The following is a 17,900-nucleotide window of genomic DNA, read 5'->3' as shown; positions in this document are numbered from 1 at the left end:
TTTTTCATAGAGATATTGTTTTGAGCGTGTTTGCTAGCGTGTGTGCGCACGTACGTGTTTGTGTGTGTGTCCGGATCTTTATGACAAAGTCCAGTTTGTTTTGAAGTGGCGCTAAGCATCTGGGCAATGATACACAATATGCTAACTTGTAAACCAAGGAACGACTTGAGTGACACAAGAGGCCTCTGTGCGATACTTAATGTTGACAAGACTCTCAACACTGTGTTTGTGTGTTTGATAAGAACCGGGTATGTCTAAGGTGTTCAACGTGCTCTGTAAAAAAAGGCATGGGCTTGCTTCACTTTCGAGCGACCTCACTTCAATAAGGGTACTGGTTCTGTTTATAATGATAATAATAAATAATGATGATAATAATAATAGCTTTTATTGGTCAGAAATTACCCGCAATGGCAGCCTTTCTAGCGCTGAATTGATGCAGGGGCTAGAGGTTTCGCAACATATACATATTTTGTCCACACTTGCACTTTGTGGAACTGTCGCAAGGGTCTGGGCGGCTGCCACTCGGCGCCACCAGGTGATCATAATACGACCTTCCCCAACCGAAGCCAGGTACCATTTACACCTGGTTGGAGTGAGGAAAGTCGTGTAAAGTGCCACACGACCCCACACATCATATCATATCATATCATATCATATCATATCATATCATATCATATCATAACATATCATATCATATCATATTAGTTTTCATAAGACCTCTTTTGATTACTTTTCTACATTAACCAGTGCAACCAAGTTATTTTACGGTTACCACTCTATATGGCTATTTACTGTGTGTTTGGAACCATAGGTTTCAAGAATTGCAACAGTATGTTGGAAAGACTTTGAAAGCTTTTCTTGAGCGGGAGTCGTAATGAATTGACTCTGCTTTTAATCTAGCCTTTGTGATAAATGTAATATGTTCCGTATTTTTTTTTGTACTTCGGTTTTAGACAGACAAGGACGACGTGGCACTGCACTCAAGTTTTTATAAGTCATATTAACAGTGCCACGTACAGATAACAACATACCCATTTAAATTTCTATACACCTGGTCGAAGTGAGGAAAGTCGTGTAAAGTGCCTTGCAAGGGCACATCATCGGTGGCGTCAGGGAGATTTGAACTCGGGACCTCTTGGTTCTGAGTCGAACACCCTGCCGTTACGCCACACGACCCCACCTTTCTTTTGCGCCCGATGAAAACAGTACATTCTAGCGGATTTTCAATTCGTTTGTATAGCTTTTGTGTCTTTACAAACTACAGAATTGTAGCCTGTGTGTCGTCTTAGTTAGGCTCCCATGCTCTCTGCATGTATAAAGCCCCCCCCCCTCTCACTGGACACGTGGCACGCTGGCGGCGTCGCTGCGGCCGATCTAATGGACAAAGCATTCAACGAATTTTATCGACAAAAAAACGAATGTTTTGAAGCTTCGTTTGTTTTGTTGTCTTTTTCGTCATACTTGTACGTTTTGAATGATAGTCCCATTATAAACTCAAGGGCAACACAAATCCAGTTTAGGACTCAGCGACGCCGCAAGCGTGCCGCGGGTCCAGTGAGAGGGGGGCTTTATTACTCTCAAAGCAGAGGAGGGGTTTCGATGACGTGTTTTTAGGCGTTTTTGTCAGGCTTTATACTTTGTCATTTTTTTGTCAATTATATAATAGACCAAAAAAAATGACAAATTAGAAAGCCCGACAAAAACGCCTAAAAACGCGTCAAAAAAACAGCCGGAACCCCTCCTCTGCTTGGAGAGTAGGCTTTACAGTAATCGTGTTAAATGTCGTATGAAATGTCACTGACACCACCCCTAATAGATAAAAGAAACTGCGCTGCGGGTTGTTTGGCCGGGCGTGTTTATCAACAACAGAAGTACGCTGTAAACTTCTAGTGGGAGTGCTTAGGAACTTGAGATTTCTGACTCAGTGGCGTGACATGCCGTGTTATCTAAACACTAGTAAAGCATCACAACGAGCTACCGACACGTAAACACACATGGCCTACAGTAGAAGAAAGTTGAAGCGGACATTTTCAAACTTTACACGAAAGAACATCTTAAATTCATATTCAGAAGTGACATGAATGTTCAAAATTATCATTTGAAAAGAAGAACGAAATGCATGAAAACACGCATGCCCTGCGTACACGAAGAGAGTTGAAGCGAACATTTTCAAACTTTACACGAAAGAACATCTTAAATTCATATTCAGAAGTGGCATGGACATTCCAAATTATCATTTGAAAAGAATAATGAAATGCATGAAAACACGTATGACCTACGTACACGAAGAGGGTTGAAGCGAACATTTTCAAAATTTACACGAAAGAACATCTTAAATCTATATTCAGAAGTGGCATGAATGTTTAAAATTATCATTTCAAAAGAAATATGAAATGCACAACATGTCATATGCACACATATATCATTACAGAATTCTGGCACGAAGTTTGTTTTTCCCGGTATGAGTCATAAGCTGACCGGATCTCTAACGTAAATGGCAACAGAAACGATAAAAACATGTTTGTCGAAAGCAGACCGCATCATGATCGGACTACAGTCTGTTTTCCGTCTGTTTATTTCACTCGTCGCGCTGCGTAAACTAAACATTCTCTTTCAGATTGTTTTTCAGTGATAAAATTAAAAAGAGCCCAGTCAGTTTACCGGGCATGTTGGTAAACAAACTGTAAAACAAGCTGTTTGATTGTGAGGAGGTTGACATGTATGACTCATGGTATGGCTGCTACTGGAAACGACACATCACTAAGCATAGAAACAAACTGAAAAAGGTGTGTGCTTGTGTATGTGTACGTGCGTGTGTGTCTGTCTATCTGTGTGTGTGTGTGTGTTTGTGTGTGTGTGTGTGTGTGTGTGTGTGTGTGTGTGTGTGTGTGTGCGTGTGTGCGTGTTACATATGAGACCAGAGCTTCAAAAAGTAAACAACACAAACAAACAAAGACTAACAAAATACGTGTACTCCATTTTTGTCTTTGTGTGGAGGAACATTCGAAACGGCAATCATGAAGTATGCGAGATGATCCTTAACACTCGTAAAGTGCCTGGAATCCTGCGAATGTTGACATCCCTCCATCCACCCACTTCTAGTTACCAAACATTCCGGACATACTCTAGTCGATATGCGGGACCGCTAGGTTGATATAACGAAGAAAGAACGACAGTCAAACACTCGAGTGGCGTGGCCCAGATATTCAAAGAATGTCTAAAGCAATAAATGTTCCTCTGTGCCCCACTTTTCCTAAACTGTCTCCCGTAAACGCTTAAAAGTTGAATTGATGCCTTCGCATGTGGGCCCAGTATTTTTTTTTACTTCACTTGACAGACAAGAACGTCGTGGCACTCAAGATTTATTTTAAAGAACTTATATACCCATTTCTACACCTGGGAGGAGTGAGGAAAGTCGTGTAAAGTGCCATTCCCAAGGTACAACATCAGTGGCGTCAGAGGATTCGAACCCGGTACAGCTTGGTTCTGGGTCGAACACCCTGCCGTTACGCCACAGGATCCCAAAAATTCACGATACCCATTCTCTTGAGCAGTCTCTCCTTTTTACATGCTCTCTTTTCCAGCTACTTGAGATTCCTGGCATAGCCAACTAGCGGACCTCTATCTAACGCTAACAAAGTTATCGTCATGTAGAGGAAATACAAGGACTGAAAACATGCGTGGCACGTGCCGCTCGGAGAAACTATAGCACGTCAAAGTCTCGTTGCGTATCAACCCTATCCAGACTGCGTATTAACCCTATTAGATGTAACTTTCATGATTTAATACTCATGATTTATGCTAATTTGATGACGTAATCGGTCAAGATCCAAGATGGCGGACCATTACACTATTTTAGGTATCAACAGGCTTTTTCGCCTTCAAAATCGTCACTACGTAACATTTTCTGTACCAGAAACATTTACATTAACGTTTCTAGTCCATCTTTAGTGTTTTTTTGGGTCATAAGTGGAAAAAAAGTATTTTTGAAAATTTCAAAATGGCCGATCCAAGATGGCGGATCCCAAGGGGTCGCTAACAACACGTGACGTCATTTACTGACGTCATTTTGACGTCAAGGTAGTTAAGATTTACGTAATATGTCTCGACATACCTTAAAATCAACAATACATACATTTTGTTTAATACCTTTAGATATTACGGGAGTTCCCTATTTAGGCAATAAAATCACATCAATGACGTCATAATTACGTCATATTACGTCATAACGTCACCAAAATTCTAGGAATTATAAAACTTTACATGAACATCACTCCCTACAAATTTGAGAAGGATACATCATACTGTTGTGGGGGGGGAGGCGAATGAGCTCTCACTGGTAACGGCATGGGATTGCATTCGTCATTTCGGATGGTGACGTAAAGCAGGCAACCCGGTGTATGAAGGAACTTCAGGTGTAAGCCTCAAGCGCCAAACCTTTCCACGTAAAATAACCCAACGCGAGCTGTAGCAAAGTCGCATATTGCACTACTAGCCACTCGAAAAAGTACAATGCTTCACCTCAAATGAGGACGGCGGAAAAAGAACACATGACACTTTCCGGATCTTCAATCGAAGGCAAGGGAATGCACTGAAATATAAATTCGTACTTTGCAGATGTTGAAAGTTATTGCTGGTGTACATATGGTAAAAGGGCAATGGTCGTCTTTTTAAGGTTGTAGGGACAGTGTGTCTAGGGCATGGCACTGGGAGGCGGAGCGTAACCCTCTCATTCTAATACACGTTACCTCCCAACTTTAGTCAGGTTCCATTTCTACACCTGGGTACCCGGTAGACGGAGGAAAGGACAGAAAGATCGCGAATCGAACCTCTCTGTCTCGAGTTCTCTAGCCCACGCAACTCGGCCCTTCGACGCCACTGTGACGGACGTCAGCCAAGTTGAACCAAATATTATGTTTAATAGAGGACAGAAGTCATCCGTCCCCGTAAGCGCTCACCTGTTTGACCGGGCTTGTAGACGGGTTTGTCCGTCTGTATGAAGACAGCCGACCCCCTCTCCTCGATAATGACCGACGTGGAGTTGTGAAAGAAGAACACCTCCCTTTCACCTACCCTAGCCGCTTGGGCGCAGTTACCACACACCTGCAAAAAATCATTAGAAAAATTTATAATATAAATAAACTAGATTTACCTATTTCGAAAATGAAGTGTTAAATTTGTAGCCCAAAATTGATTTTTTTTCTAGATAATTTTTTTGTTGTCTGTTCCAACGCCGCTCATCCGTATGGTGATACCATAATCACATATCCAAATCATTCTTAGACCGGCTAAACCCAATATGGTACTCTCCAAGCATAGGTTTGGTCCCGGCATATTTTTGACGTCTTTTTATGCGCTTTTGTTGCCGGCGGATAAGAAGAAAAACTGACAAAATAGAAAGCCCGACAAGAACGCCCAAGAAGCCGTAAAAACCACGCAGAAGCCGAACCTCCGCTTGAAGAGTAACATTGGGGCACCCTTGAAAATATGATTGAAGTATTCAATGTATTATGCCTAAGTGAATACCGCCCTACCTTCATCATTATCATCATCATCATCTTCAATACTGCTCAGCCCGTCTTTGGGCAGATTATTAGCAGCTGCGCAAATGTTAGTAACAGGTGCAAACAAGGGGTAGAAAGGGGGGCTGGACAATGTGTAAGAATTGGACAAGTGAAACTTTTACCTTTAACGTGGCCTTGCCTTTTGCGTCATGGGGAACCTAAAAAAAAACAGAGAAAGTAGACAATGTCAGACATCTTCTTTGAAATCTTTATCAGACATGCCGCGTTCGTAGACTCTAAATGAAAGAGTCTGAATCATCATGGCATTTGTATATTCAAAACATGTAGTACTGGTATTTATTAAAACCTTGCTCATAAGTGAATACCTAAAACACTAGAACAACTTAAAATCAGAATTGAACTCAGAGCTAGAGCTGACAAAATTACATTGACTTCACTATTAACAGTATATATATATATGTACATGTAGTCGTTTGTAAGAAGAAGTGCCTATTGGTTTATTCTGATACGATGTATCAAAAAGTTTTGTGCGGAGGAAACTGTTCATTGAAATTTGTTCAAAAGTTCAGTTATCTCGGGGATGGCAGAGTTTTTGTGGGACTTCTTGCGACAGGTAACGTTAGGTGTGTCCAGTTTGTTGGAATTCCGAAAGAGAGAGAGAGAGAGAGAGAGATAAAGAGAGAGAGAAAGAAAGAGAGAGAGAGAGATAGAGAGAGAGAGGGAGAGAGAGAGAGAGAGAGAGAGAGAGAGGGAGAGAGAGAGAGAGAGAGAGAGAGAGAGAGAGAGAGAGAGAGAGAGAGAGAGCGTCTGTGATACCATGTAGAGGTACATAGAAACAAAGGGACCGAATTAGGTTAAGTATCATTTTAGCTGGTTTGTTTATCATTTTAATCACCTTTCTTGGCTATCTTGCCTTGCGGAGTACATCACATGACTTATTAATGTAAATAGTTTGCATTTGGGAACGCATCTATAAGCAGCGACACCTGTGCTGCAGTGCAATATCAACCAGTCAGAATCGCGAAAGTGTCGAATCACTTTGTTGTGTACAAGGGGTCTTTTTATTCATTGACTGATGTTTGGTTCGAATCCATTGATATGTAACGTAAGGAGCTAACAAAAACGAAGCTGACCTTTTCTTATAGTTATTTCAGATCATCCGTTTATACTCCTCGAATAACGTAATCGCGGCAAGATTTGGCAGACTACTTAGTTCACCTGTTTTGTGGTCTCTGAAAGATGAAACAGGCTTAACGGATAAAGGTCAACTCCGTGCTAAAGGAATAACCTGAAGCATGGACATGCTTACCAGATAAAGGTCAAGTCCGTGTATAGAAATTACCTGATGTATGGACAGGCTTACCAGATAAAGGTCAACTCCGGGTGAAAGAAATTACCCGAAGCTTCACAAATATTATGGTCAGGGAGCGACTTTGAAGTTGAATGTTTACGAAGATTTTCCCCTAAACGAGGGTTTAACTAAAAGCCGTAACGACACGAGATGGATTCAATCCGACAGAACATCTAAATGTCATTCTGGTAGGGCATACAAACAACAGCGGATTTTCGTCATTTTGTAAAACCTTTTGTTGGCGGACTCCATGTTAAGTCTTGGTGTAATGGTTTGACGGATCCTGCACAAAATATCATCAACACAGTGGTGGTTTTCATGTACAAGCCGGATGTTTTCTATCCGATGGAGAGGAACTCGATTTGTTTAGTTTTGCTACACCATAACTGACGTTCATTGTCAATATTTTCCCAAATGAACTATACGACGTCAGCTTTTGCATGGCGTTCTTATCATACAAAAAGTTGTAGTTTTACAATGCCAACACCAGATAATGTTTATCCACAACACTGGAGAAAGGCTTAGGTTTGGTCTGACACACTTAATTGAGCTCTTTTTCCTTGTTTTACATGTTTTATCTGTGATATATGTTGGTGTAGAATGGTCGAAAGGCTAGGCAAGCAGACACACGATAGTAAGGTCAATTTGTGGCATTCGTGGCTAGACGTTGTGTCGTTTGGAAATGAACTTAAACACGACTTTCCTAACTCCACCCAGGTATAAAAATGGACGTTAATTGAGCTCTTTTTCCTTGTTTTAAATTCTGTGATATATGTTGGTGTAGAATGGTCGAAAGGCTAGGCAAGCAGACACACGATAGTAAGGTCAATTTGTAGCATTAATGGCTAGACGTTGTGTCGTTTGGAAATGCACTTAAACACGACTTTCCTAACTCCACCCGGGTGTAAAAATGAATATACCTGACTTCGGTTGGGGAGGTAAAAGGCGGTGGAAGGAGAGGGATGGGCTCCACCTTCCAATACAGTGCCCTAGACAAAGTGGATAACAACCCACTGCTTTTATGGCCTCAAAAAGGCTTTGGGGGTTTATCGCTACCTATGTTATGTATTTCTATCAGTTCCTTCTTTCTCTGCCTTCCGTGCTCTCTCTCTCTCTCTCTCTCTCTCTCTCTCTCTCTCTCTCTCTCTCTCTCTCTCTCTCTCTCTCTCCTTCTGGTCTTACTATCTCTTCTACTTTTGAATATTTTTCTCTCTTATCCTTTGCTTTGATTCGATTTTCTTTCAATTCTTTCATTGCTGTCACTGCTATCTCTAAGAACTGTGAAAGTATTCACTTGCTCCCCACTTTATTTATTTAATTATTTATTGGTTCAGCATGTACATGCCAGGGTTGCCTAACTAGCCGGAGTCTATTACTAAGGGCGAACCCATGTGTGGTTAAAGGACTGAACCACTCACGCCGGGGCATGCCCCTGCTCTTTTTCGAAAGGTGTGGTGGGTTCTTTTACGTGCGCGGGGTGTGGCTCTCCCCAAACACGGGACCTCCATTTAACGTCCTATCCGAGGGACGTCCCTAACCCTAGATGAGCTAGGTACTCATTTACACCTGAGTGAAGTGAGGAAAGTCGTGTTAAGTGCCTTTCCCAAGGGCACAACGTCGGGGCGCATGTTCAGACATTCTTTGGGGCAGCCCGGGTTCGAACTCGGGTCCCCTTGTTTGACAGTCGAATGTTCTATCCATTACACCACACGACGCCACACACATTGCCGACACTTTACCCAAGTAACACGCATGCCCAGTTCTCTCCCTCAACCGGGTTATCTGTATGTAATCCAACAAGTGGCGGGTGTGTCTCTCTCACGGCAACACCGGCGGAGGGAAGGCCACTTCACGCCGCCCGTACATGTGTCTGTATCTGTGGAGTGCCCACAGCTGGACTGTAGCTCACCCGTATCGCGGTGTAGTCCAAACACACGCTCCTGATTCCTGGTATTTCAAATCATATGACCTGAAATTCTGTATAGGGGTACAATGAACATGTGCCCACGGAACTTGGTATACACCACGTCAAAATGACTCATTTTGGTGACGTTTAGGCCTATTTTGAGAAAAAAAAGGGCCAAAAGTCATTTCCCCGTTCCACGTTCTGTCGTTGGCCATCATACGGCCCATCATACACGTGTTCCATTCGGGTTACCCGAGTTCACATTGCAGGAACACAAGTGCAGTGAACGACACATTCACATCTATGTAGCTTATGATTAGATCTTTACAAAACGTCCAGTCTTGCAAGGGGAGGGAGTGAAATATGTTGTATTTGCTTGCGAGCGAATGTCGGCCTTCCTTAGTAGTTCCAATTTGTTTTTAACTGGGAGACTCAGATTCGAATCTGGGGAATGGATCCGGGTTGAAGCTGTGCTCGTCTTTCGGAAGGGAAGTAAAATTGGGGTCCCCTGATAAGGGAGTTGCCCGGAGTACGTTAACAGGTACTACAACAGCATCATTACTCAGATGGGTACATACTGTATCTGTGGAGTGCCTACAGCTGGCCTGCAGCCACCCGTATCGCGGTTTAGTCCAAACACACGTCTGGAAACCACAAGGACATATTTCCGCTGGGATGTACTTGACTTTATCTGTGTTGCAGAACAGGTTTCCTGTGTTTGTCTGATTGAAACACTTCTTCAATTTCAAGCATTGTGGGGTCGTGTGGCGTAACGGCAGGATGCTTGGCCAAAACCCAACGGTCCTGGGTTCGAATCCCATGACACCACCGATGTTGTGCCCTTGGGAAAGGAACCTTACACTTTTCTCACTCAACCCAGGTGTAAAAATTAGTACATCATTCTCTGTATGTGGCAAAATAATTTGTTAAAATATGTTATTGAAAACTTGAGCGCAGTGCCACGTCGTCCATGACTGTCCAAAAGTGGAGTAAAAAAAAGAATTTCAAACTAAACGGAAGGACTAGCGTTAACAAATAAGCAATGAGTTCCATTCGGCCCTTAAATCTTTTTTTAAAGTGACCTGGCTGACTTTTTGAATGCTGAAGTAGATCTAAGTAAGTTTAAGTTAAAATCCTTCCTGCACCTCTCGGTGTACAGTATAAGGTAGTGCTCATCTCCGATTGTTTAGCCCTTGGGCCACACAGTTGAAGTTGTATGAACCGGAGAAGAACATAGCTGCTGAATGATTGAACAAAATTTAAGCTTTAGCAATGAAATGGTACGACTATGATTTATTCCTGTTCTGTATATGCGACATTCAAGTAGATCGTAGCGTTTTATTTTATTGTGCCATTTTTGCTGGTACACGGATTGTAGCATGTCAACGTTACAGTGCCCCCCTACATCTGCTTGGAGATTATCGAGCGGTAACTTGTATTGGGTATCAGCAGTTTGTTATGATTTCGTCCCAGAAACTCTGCCATATGTTTTGAAATTTTTTATTTCAGTTGTGTGGTACAGAAAAAAAAAAAACGTAAGCATGTGTGCAGCAGCACAATGCCCTGGGTACGAGTTTACAGGTGGTTGACCTTCCATCACCTGATTTGGCGTGACCCCCGGTCAGTTGTGGTTTGACCTCTGCCGCTCAGACTGACAGGAGCGAACCTTGGAACCTCAAAGTGTCAAAACAACACTCTTGGGGACGTTAAACTATTACCACTTCAGGTCGAAAACCGTGGCACTACCCCTGTTAAAAATTGACAAAATGTGCTCTAAATAGCACAATAGATTACGCAATCATCCATAGTCCATTGACAACTGTCAAGTTACATATTTTCTTTTTGAAAGACAAAATATCTAAAGAGTCTGATACTTCGAGACAACATGTGATAAGAATAAGAGATTTTAATTCAACTATTTGTACAGATGTAATGATTTTAAAAACAGAGGGTAAGACAATAGGCGAATGCTGAGTGAAGGCACACCGGACTTGACCTTGGACTAGCCCATTCAACAAATTTTGGGGGAGGTCGAAGGGATGCTCGTTTTGGAAAAAAAAAGAAAAAACAGTACTCCAGAAGAAGAAAACAAAAATGGCAAAAGCTGTTTTTAACAGCTGGGATGAATTTGAATACGGAGATGTTACTATAGAATATTGTTCTAAAATTGCTTCTTCTTGAGTTGGATAATTGAACTGTCTTGAATGTTTGTTTAGTAAGAATAGAAAGTCTTTGTCCTACCTTGAGACGTAAACTTCCTTTTCCTGAAAAAGATAGAAATAACAAAATACACGTCAGTTGAGTCGTAAACACAGCTGATTCAAACCTTTGAGGGAGAAGTTTGATGCAATTGATAACGAAAAGTGCACAAAATTCCCTAAAAGGAACAACCTTTAATAAAAATATCTACACCTCGATTTCTAAAATTCGATATTCTAAGCAATATCATTGATATTGAATATCGAATGAAGACCTTTATTGTACATTTTTTTCCCACTGGGCTAAGCACAGGTTAGCTATAGAAGCTCTTGATATTTAAAGGTCTCACAGCAGTGGGATAAAATTATATAATGATAATGATAATATAACAATATTGATAGTCTCACAGCAGTGTTCTTCTTCTAAAGCAAAAGCTTAAATCGATTCAACCTTTCCATTTTTGGATCAAATGACCTGAAATTTGGTATACAGGTAGAGTGAACACATACCCCCATACGTTTTTTTTTTATAAAGGCCTTTAAAAATCATAAATTTTATTGAGGTTTTTGGCCATTTTTAGACAAAGATGTATATATATATATATTGGGCTTGTTTCCTGCTATTTCAACCATATGACCTGAACTTCGCCTTGAACATGTGCCCAAGGGAATTCAATCAGTTTTGGTAAACACCACTTCAAAATGACTCATTTTGGTGACTTAAAGGCCTATTTTGAGACCAAAAACGGGCCAAAAGTCTTTTCTCCGTTTCAAGTTATGTCGTCGGCAATTTAACACGTGTTCCATTCGGGTTACCTGAGGTCACATTGCAGGAACACACACGCAATAAACGACACATTCACATTCATGTAGCTTATGATTAGATCATTACGCGAGCGAATGTCGGCATTTCTAGCTTTAATTAGTTTTTAATTGAGAGAATCCAATTCGAATCTGGGAAAGGGCATCCCAATTGAAGCTGTGTTCGTCTTTCGGAAAGGACGTAAAATGGGGGTACCGTGATAAGAGAGGTACCTCAAGTGCGTTAAAAGGCACTTGAACAGCCTCGTTACTCAGATGTGTCTTAGATGATCATAAGTTATACAAAGGCAAATTTGGTTGCGAACGATAGATCAATGGTCTTCATTCAGTGGAATAGGGGGAGTAATTAAACTATCTACGACGCTGCAGCAGACAGAACATTTATATTTCATAATAGCAGTACAAGAGGGTCAGTTTGACACGCGTTAATCAAACATACTCGTCTGATTTATATGAAGTGCCAAAATACCGACAGAAAGTTTACCAAGCAAGAGGTTTTATACCCTGAACCGGTGTACCGAAGGGCTTAGGCTTCTGAAGTGTCTATTTACTCCCCCAATTATCTCTGTCGGTGTTTCTTTGATCAGGAATTACAGGTAAACTACCTTATCTTTATTGGCGCAGGTGGGGCATCCTTCGTAACACTCTTCAGATTTTATTGTTACACTCAATTCTTGAAGGACCTCCACTCTTTTTGATTACTATGGTGGGTTCTGTGATGCTCGAGGTGTGACTCTCCTCAAACACGGGACCTCCAGCTTTACGTTCCATGCGAGGGGATGTCCCTAACCAAAGCTAGGTACTCATTTTTATATGGGTGAGGAAATAGGTTGAAATACATTTCCCAATGCAAGGGCGCAACTTCAGATCCAAATCAATAACCCCTACCATGTTGCCACCGTTACTTCGGCCTATATATGACAGACATGTAAGCATGGCTGAACAGTACGTATACAAAATTTACATCGACTATCATGTTTTTAAGTCAAAGATTTTACATGACATTACCGGAACGAGATGTTCTAAATAAATGGTCCTCTTTTACGCATTGCATCCAGTTGACCGCTAGCGCTGCACTGTACAGTGTCCATATATAACTGGTCGGGACAAAGCATCATAAATACCTTGACAATTCTCAAGATTTGTTTAACCCTCTCCATATGCAATAGGTTTATAACCTCGCATGTCCAGAACCACCACGAATCAACAGACAAGAACGCAATCTTATTTAGCGTGAACATGCGTACTACCACCGATCTTGACCAAACCAGGACATGGCGGAGTAAAGACTTCTGGGAAGCATTGTCACGTGACTGAAACGGGGGTCATTTTTCCTTAAGAAGGTGACGGAGATCGTTGAAACTTTAGCGAGCTGACATACTTCGACTGTCATTCGACTATACGTGTCCATAATTATATAACTGGTCTGGACAAAGCATCATAAATACCTTGACAATTCTCAAGATTTGTTTAACCCTCTCCATATGCAATAGGTTTATAACCTCGCATGTCCAGAACCACCACGAATCAACAGACAAGAACGCAATCTTATTTAGCGTGAACATGCGTACTACCACCGATCTTGACCAAACCAGGACATGGCGGAGTAAAGACTTCTGGGAAGCATTGTCACGTGACTGAAACGGGGGTCATTTTTCCTTAAGAAGGTGACGGAGATCGTTGAAACTTTAGCGAGCTGACATACTTCGACTGTCATTCGACTATACGTGTCCATAATTATATAACTGGTCTGGACAAAGCATCATAAATACCTTGACAATTCTCAAGATTTGTTTAACCCTCTCCATATGCAATAGGTTTATAACCTCGCATGTCCAGAACCACCACGAATCAACAGACAAGAACGCAACCTTCTCCGGAAAAAAACTTTAGCGAGCTGATATACTTGCTGTCCTTCACAAAGGTAAGTTAAAGACAATGCTATACAATAACACAGATTTGTTTCCATGCGAAGCATTTTGCTGAATTGTGTTTGAGGAAAGCCACACTTCGGGTACGTCACAAACACTTATTGAAAAGGGTGGGGGTCCTTCGCGGAGTGGATGGTTCAAACCTTGCAGCCTTATAGCCACACCTGGGTCAATTGACGCATTGAGGCCGCCTGAATTACCAACGAATGGCAGCCGCTCCAAACCTCGGCAATTTAGAATGTCTCGTATGTCTTGTTTAATTGAAGTTCATTGATTATGCAAATTAGGTTTTTATTAACATTGCGTGTGTCCATTTATCATTTCCTGTCACTCTGCGAAAACAGAAATAGACCAAAAACAGTACCCTCCTGCAAATTAGTAGTCTCTTCCATTGACCCAATGACCTGTCTTGTCTGATACTTTCTGTCACCCTCGCAAGTTTAACCTTTGTGGTGACATCATCTTTCAACCCATTTCCTGCCACTCTTCTGACAGTGTTTAAAAAAAAAAAACGGGCTCACACGAACATAACAAACAGATACAGCGAAAACGAATTATATTCAGTACACTAGTATGGATAAAATATCCTGTTCGGGCCAATATTTCTCTCTGTCAGGAGATGGGGGAAACTATCTCCTGCAATCTTTCTGAGACCTTTCTTGCTACTTTGACCTAACTTCCTGTTAGTGTTCCCCGACGCGCCTTGCATTCAAACGCCAATTGCGGAACTACGGACACACACCACTGTCACAACTTGATAAACAAGCACACCAACTGAGGACAAAACCTCCGTTTTCACGGACACAAAAACTAAAAGAATTTCATACTGACCTGTGATTGTTTCGGCGGCAGAGGCCACGCTAGCCCTGTTTATGTGCACGGTGGCTTCCACGTGGACAGGACTGCTGACGTTAAACATCGTGATGCTGATCACTTCTTCTACTCCCGGTCTGAACACCATGGGGGCCACCGCCATGTAACCTGCTCCAGGGCTGAGGGAAGGAATGAATGAATGAATGAGTAAAAAACTTAAGTGACACCCAGTATAAGCATCATGGGAGCCGCCGCCATGTAAACCGCTCCAAGGCTTAGGGAAGGAAGGAGTTAACGAGTGAGTGAGTGAGTGAGTGAGTGAGTGAGTGAGTGAGTGAGTGAGTGAGTGAGTGAGTGAGTGAGTGGGTGGGTGGGTGGGTGAGTGAAGTGACACCTATTATGAGCATTATGGAGCCACCACCATGTTACCCGTTCCAGGGCTGAGTGAATGAATGAATACATGGATGAATGGGTGAATGAACGGATGGATGAATGAATGAATGGGTTAATGAATGAATGAATAATATGGACCAGTCAATGGACAAATGAATGAATTAATCAATCAATTAACTAATCTATTAATCGATACATTGATCAATCAATTGATTAAAAGATGGATGATCTAATGAATTTACTTTTACTCTTATATATGCCACCTTTCAGTAGAGGTGGGAAGACGTTAAAGGTATTAACTTTTCGATTTGAATTGCTTTGATATCTTACCCCCGCAATGATTCTCGAATTCAGTGTAGGGCATATTTCACGTCGGTTGGCTCCTGGTAAGCAATTTTTGTAATGTTACAAATATAGTACATCTCTTAACTGAACATGACTATCAGCTGGGATTTCTATTTCATATTTCTTCCTTGTCGACTTATATTGAAATGACAAGTACTGTATTTCTGTATTGAATTGATTGTTCGGCATTCAGTTCTGTGTGAGTCTGTGTTCGAATGTGTTTGTGTGTGTGTGTGTGTGTGTGTGTCTGTGTGTGTGTGTCTGTGTGTGTGTGTGTGTATGTGTGTATTTGTGTATGTCTTTGTGTGTGTCTGCGTGTGTGTGTGTGCGTGTTTGTGTATATATATGTGTCTGTGTGTGTGTGTGTGTGTGTGTGTGTGTGTGTGTGTGTGTGTGTGTGTGTGTGTGCGTGCATGCGCGTGTGTTCGTGCATGTGTGTGTATGTGCGTGCGTGCGTGCGTGCTGAAAAAAGGGACTAATTTTCTGTGTCGCGTTGTTTCCACGCAAGCTATGTAAGCTGCCGGCTCCTAACTAATTAACCGGTGTCATTCTATTAGCGTGCAAGGCATTATACATCTCAACCATTTCACTGATAGAAAGACTGCACTATCTAACCGTCTACATGTATGTGAGCGGATGAGGTATGCGAGAAGGAATGTCACACGGCGACCATGACTTCCTGTCTTGTCGTCAGAGCCGGCACACTAAGTTCACGGTCAAGGTCGCCCTATGAAGGACAAGGCTGCCGGGTGTGTGCCAATGTCAAGGCGCTTTCTGTTATCCTTTTAGAATGCTAAATATTTTCATGATTTTCGACAACGTAGTTTTACTAGATTTACTAGATATACACTACGAGACATCGTATTTGTTATTACAGCATCGCTATTAAAATGTTTGCAACGTTAGAAAGAAATTTAGACACGCCGTTGCATTTCTTTTTATAAACTTTTCAAAATAAAACGAGGTCTTACGATGGGACGGCAAACACGGCTATATAAATGTGAATATGTATGGACCGTCTAATCCTCTAGCTATCCGACACCTTACCACCACAGTTACCTAAATACAAACACACGTCTACACACAAGTATAGTAGAAAACGCGATGATTCGAACCCTAATATGACGGGCTCAATTTGCTATTGGTTAAGTTCAATTTCCATGTAAAGAAACAGTATTGTACACTCTAAGAAAAATATTTCTGTAACCACTGCAGTCAAAAACACATATTGTGTGCCTAGTAGCAGCCATATACATATACTCTAATGCGTTCAGTTCTTTCCGCTGTCTTTGTTGTTGTTATTGGTTAAAATTCCGGACGCAACATGGCTTCAAAAGTCGTCTCCTGTTTACGACAACTTTCTTTCGCGCAGCTCAAAAACGTCTTTGTCAGCAGTAACGAGTTAAACCTGACCCCTGACCTCCGATTCCAAAGATCCCCACGCCGCATAAAAAGTCAAAATAGGCAGAGGTTTTTACAAGGGATAAGTTTGTGTGGTTACTAGATTATAGGGGCTTTGGGGGGCAAACATTGTACAAGCCTAGATTACACAACTATCTTTAGAGAAACATGTTTTCTATCCTGTTCTACGCTCCCACGACAAAAACAGGACTTGTCTAAGATACCCCTCCAGACATAGTCACTTATTAATCAGCTGCGTTAACACCTTCGAGTGTTTACAGACAGGTAAGAAATATACTTCGTGTTAAAGTCTTGGGGGAAAAGAGGTAAACTTGTAGATCTAGGCGTTACGTCATTCATTAGAACGTTATTTAAAGTACCCTCTGTTTGAATGTTACAGTCAGTTCGCACAGTGCAAGTGTCAAATGTTCAATCTGATGTTTACCGAATACTGATTGCCTTCTGTTATCGTCCCGTCAGATTAGCTACATAGCAAACAAATCTGTCCCTTCCCCCCGGTGCTTTTCCCCTCTCTCTCAGTGTGTTTGGAAAGAAAAGCGTTGTACATTCTTAAAAAGCTCGTTAAACCCCGAGGTAGGAAATGTGGGGAGCCGCTAAATAAGTACCAAATGCCCCCACCTGCTGGTTGCCGCGGCTGAACCCAGAAGCGTGGCGAAGAGAAGACATGGTAGCCCCAGAGGCAAGGTCAGTCTGTTCGGAGCCATCCCCGTCCGCAGCCAACACGCTCGCCTCTCTCCGCAGAAATCCCGGCTTTCCACAAATCTCACGGAGAACTCCAAGGACAGGAAGTGACGTCAATGTTACGTCACGGATGTTCGAGATTGTTGGGACGAGCGGTAAGTCCCCGCGAAGGAAGACAGAAGACTCCCGAACCAACTGGATAAGGTGCTCTCAAGTTGGACTCCCCTCTTTGAATGGTGGAGTCGTCCACATTTTTATATATTCTACAACCATAGCCACCCCTATTATTTTATCTTCGTAAGGAGTTGACATATATCCACCACAGGTAAATTGCATCTAAACCGTTTGTGGGTTGTGACTTCTAGACAATAATTTTTTGAACAAATTCCAGTCAGTCCCCCCTTAAGAAATCAGATGGACTGATCCGAGCGGTTCTTCTGATCAGCTTTATATGTGATTCATTACCGAGGGTTAAGTGCCTTCCCAGCGTGCCCCGCGGGCGGGGGAGGTAGT

General features: G+C 42.0%; 1 protein-coding gene across 1 annotated transcript in view; it reads right to left on the bottom strand.

Moving 5' to 3' along the window:
* LOC136425870 (C3 and PZP-like alpha-2-macroglobulin domain-containing protein 8) overlaps nt 1–17,607 on the bottom strand; it is an 83,486-nt gene extending 65,879 nt beyond the window's left edge. Inside the window, exons 1-5 of the mRNA XM_066414801.1 lie at nt 17,325–17,607; nt 14,565–14,725; nt 11,024–11,046; nt 5,687–5,722; nt 4,959–5,103 (exon numbers count right to left, since the gene is read on the bottom strand). Coding sequence (XP_066270898.1) covers nt 4,959–5,103; nt 5,687–5,722; nt 11,024–11,046; nt 14,565–14,725; nt 17,325–17,410 — 451 coding nt within the window. The 5' untranslated portion in view covers nt 17,411–17,607. The remainder of the gene's footprint in view (nt 1–4,958; nt 5,104–5,686; nt 5,723–11,023; nt 11,047–14,564; nt 14,726–17,324) is intronic.
* Nucleotides 17,608–17,900: the final 293 nt, after the last annotated feature.

The sequence above is a fragment of the Branchiostoma lanceolatum genome, chromosome 19 (assembly GCF_035083965.1).
Source record: "Branchiostoma lanceolatum isolate klBraLanc5 chromosome 19, klBraLanc5.hap2, whole genome shotgun sequence".
Lineage (NCBI taxonomy): Eukaryota > Metazoa > Chordata > Leptocardii > Amphioxiformes > Branchiostomatidae > Branchiostoma > Branchiostoma lanceolatum.
The sequence above is the reverse complement of the archived record's forward strand: the minus strand, read 5'-3'. Positions and strand labels throughout refer to the sequence as shown.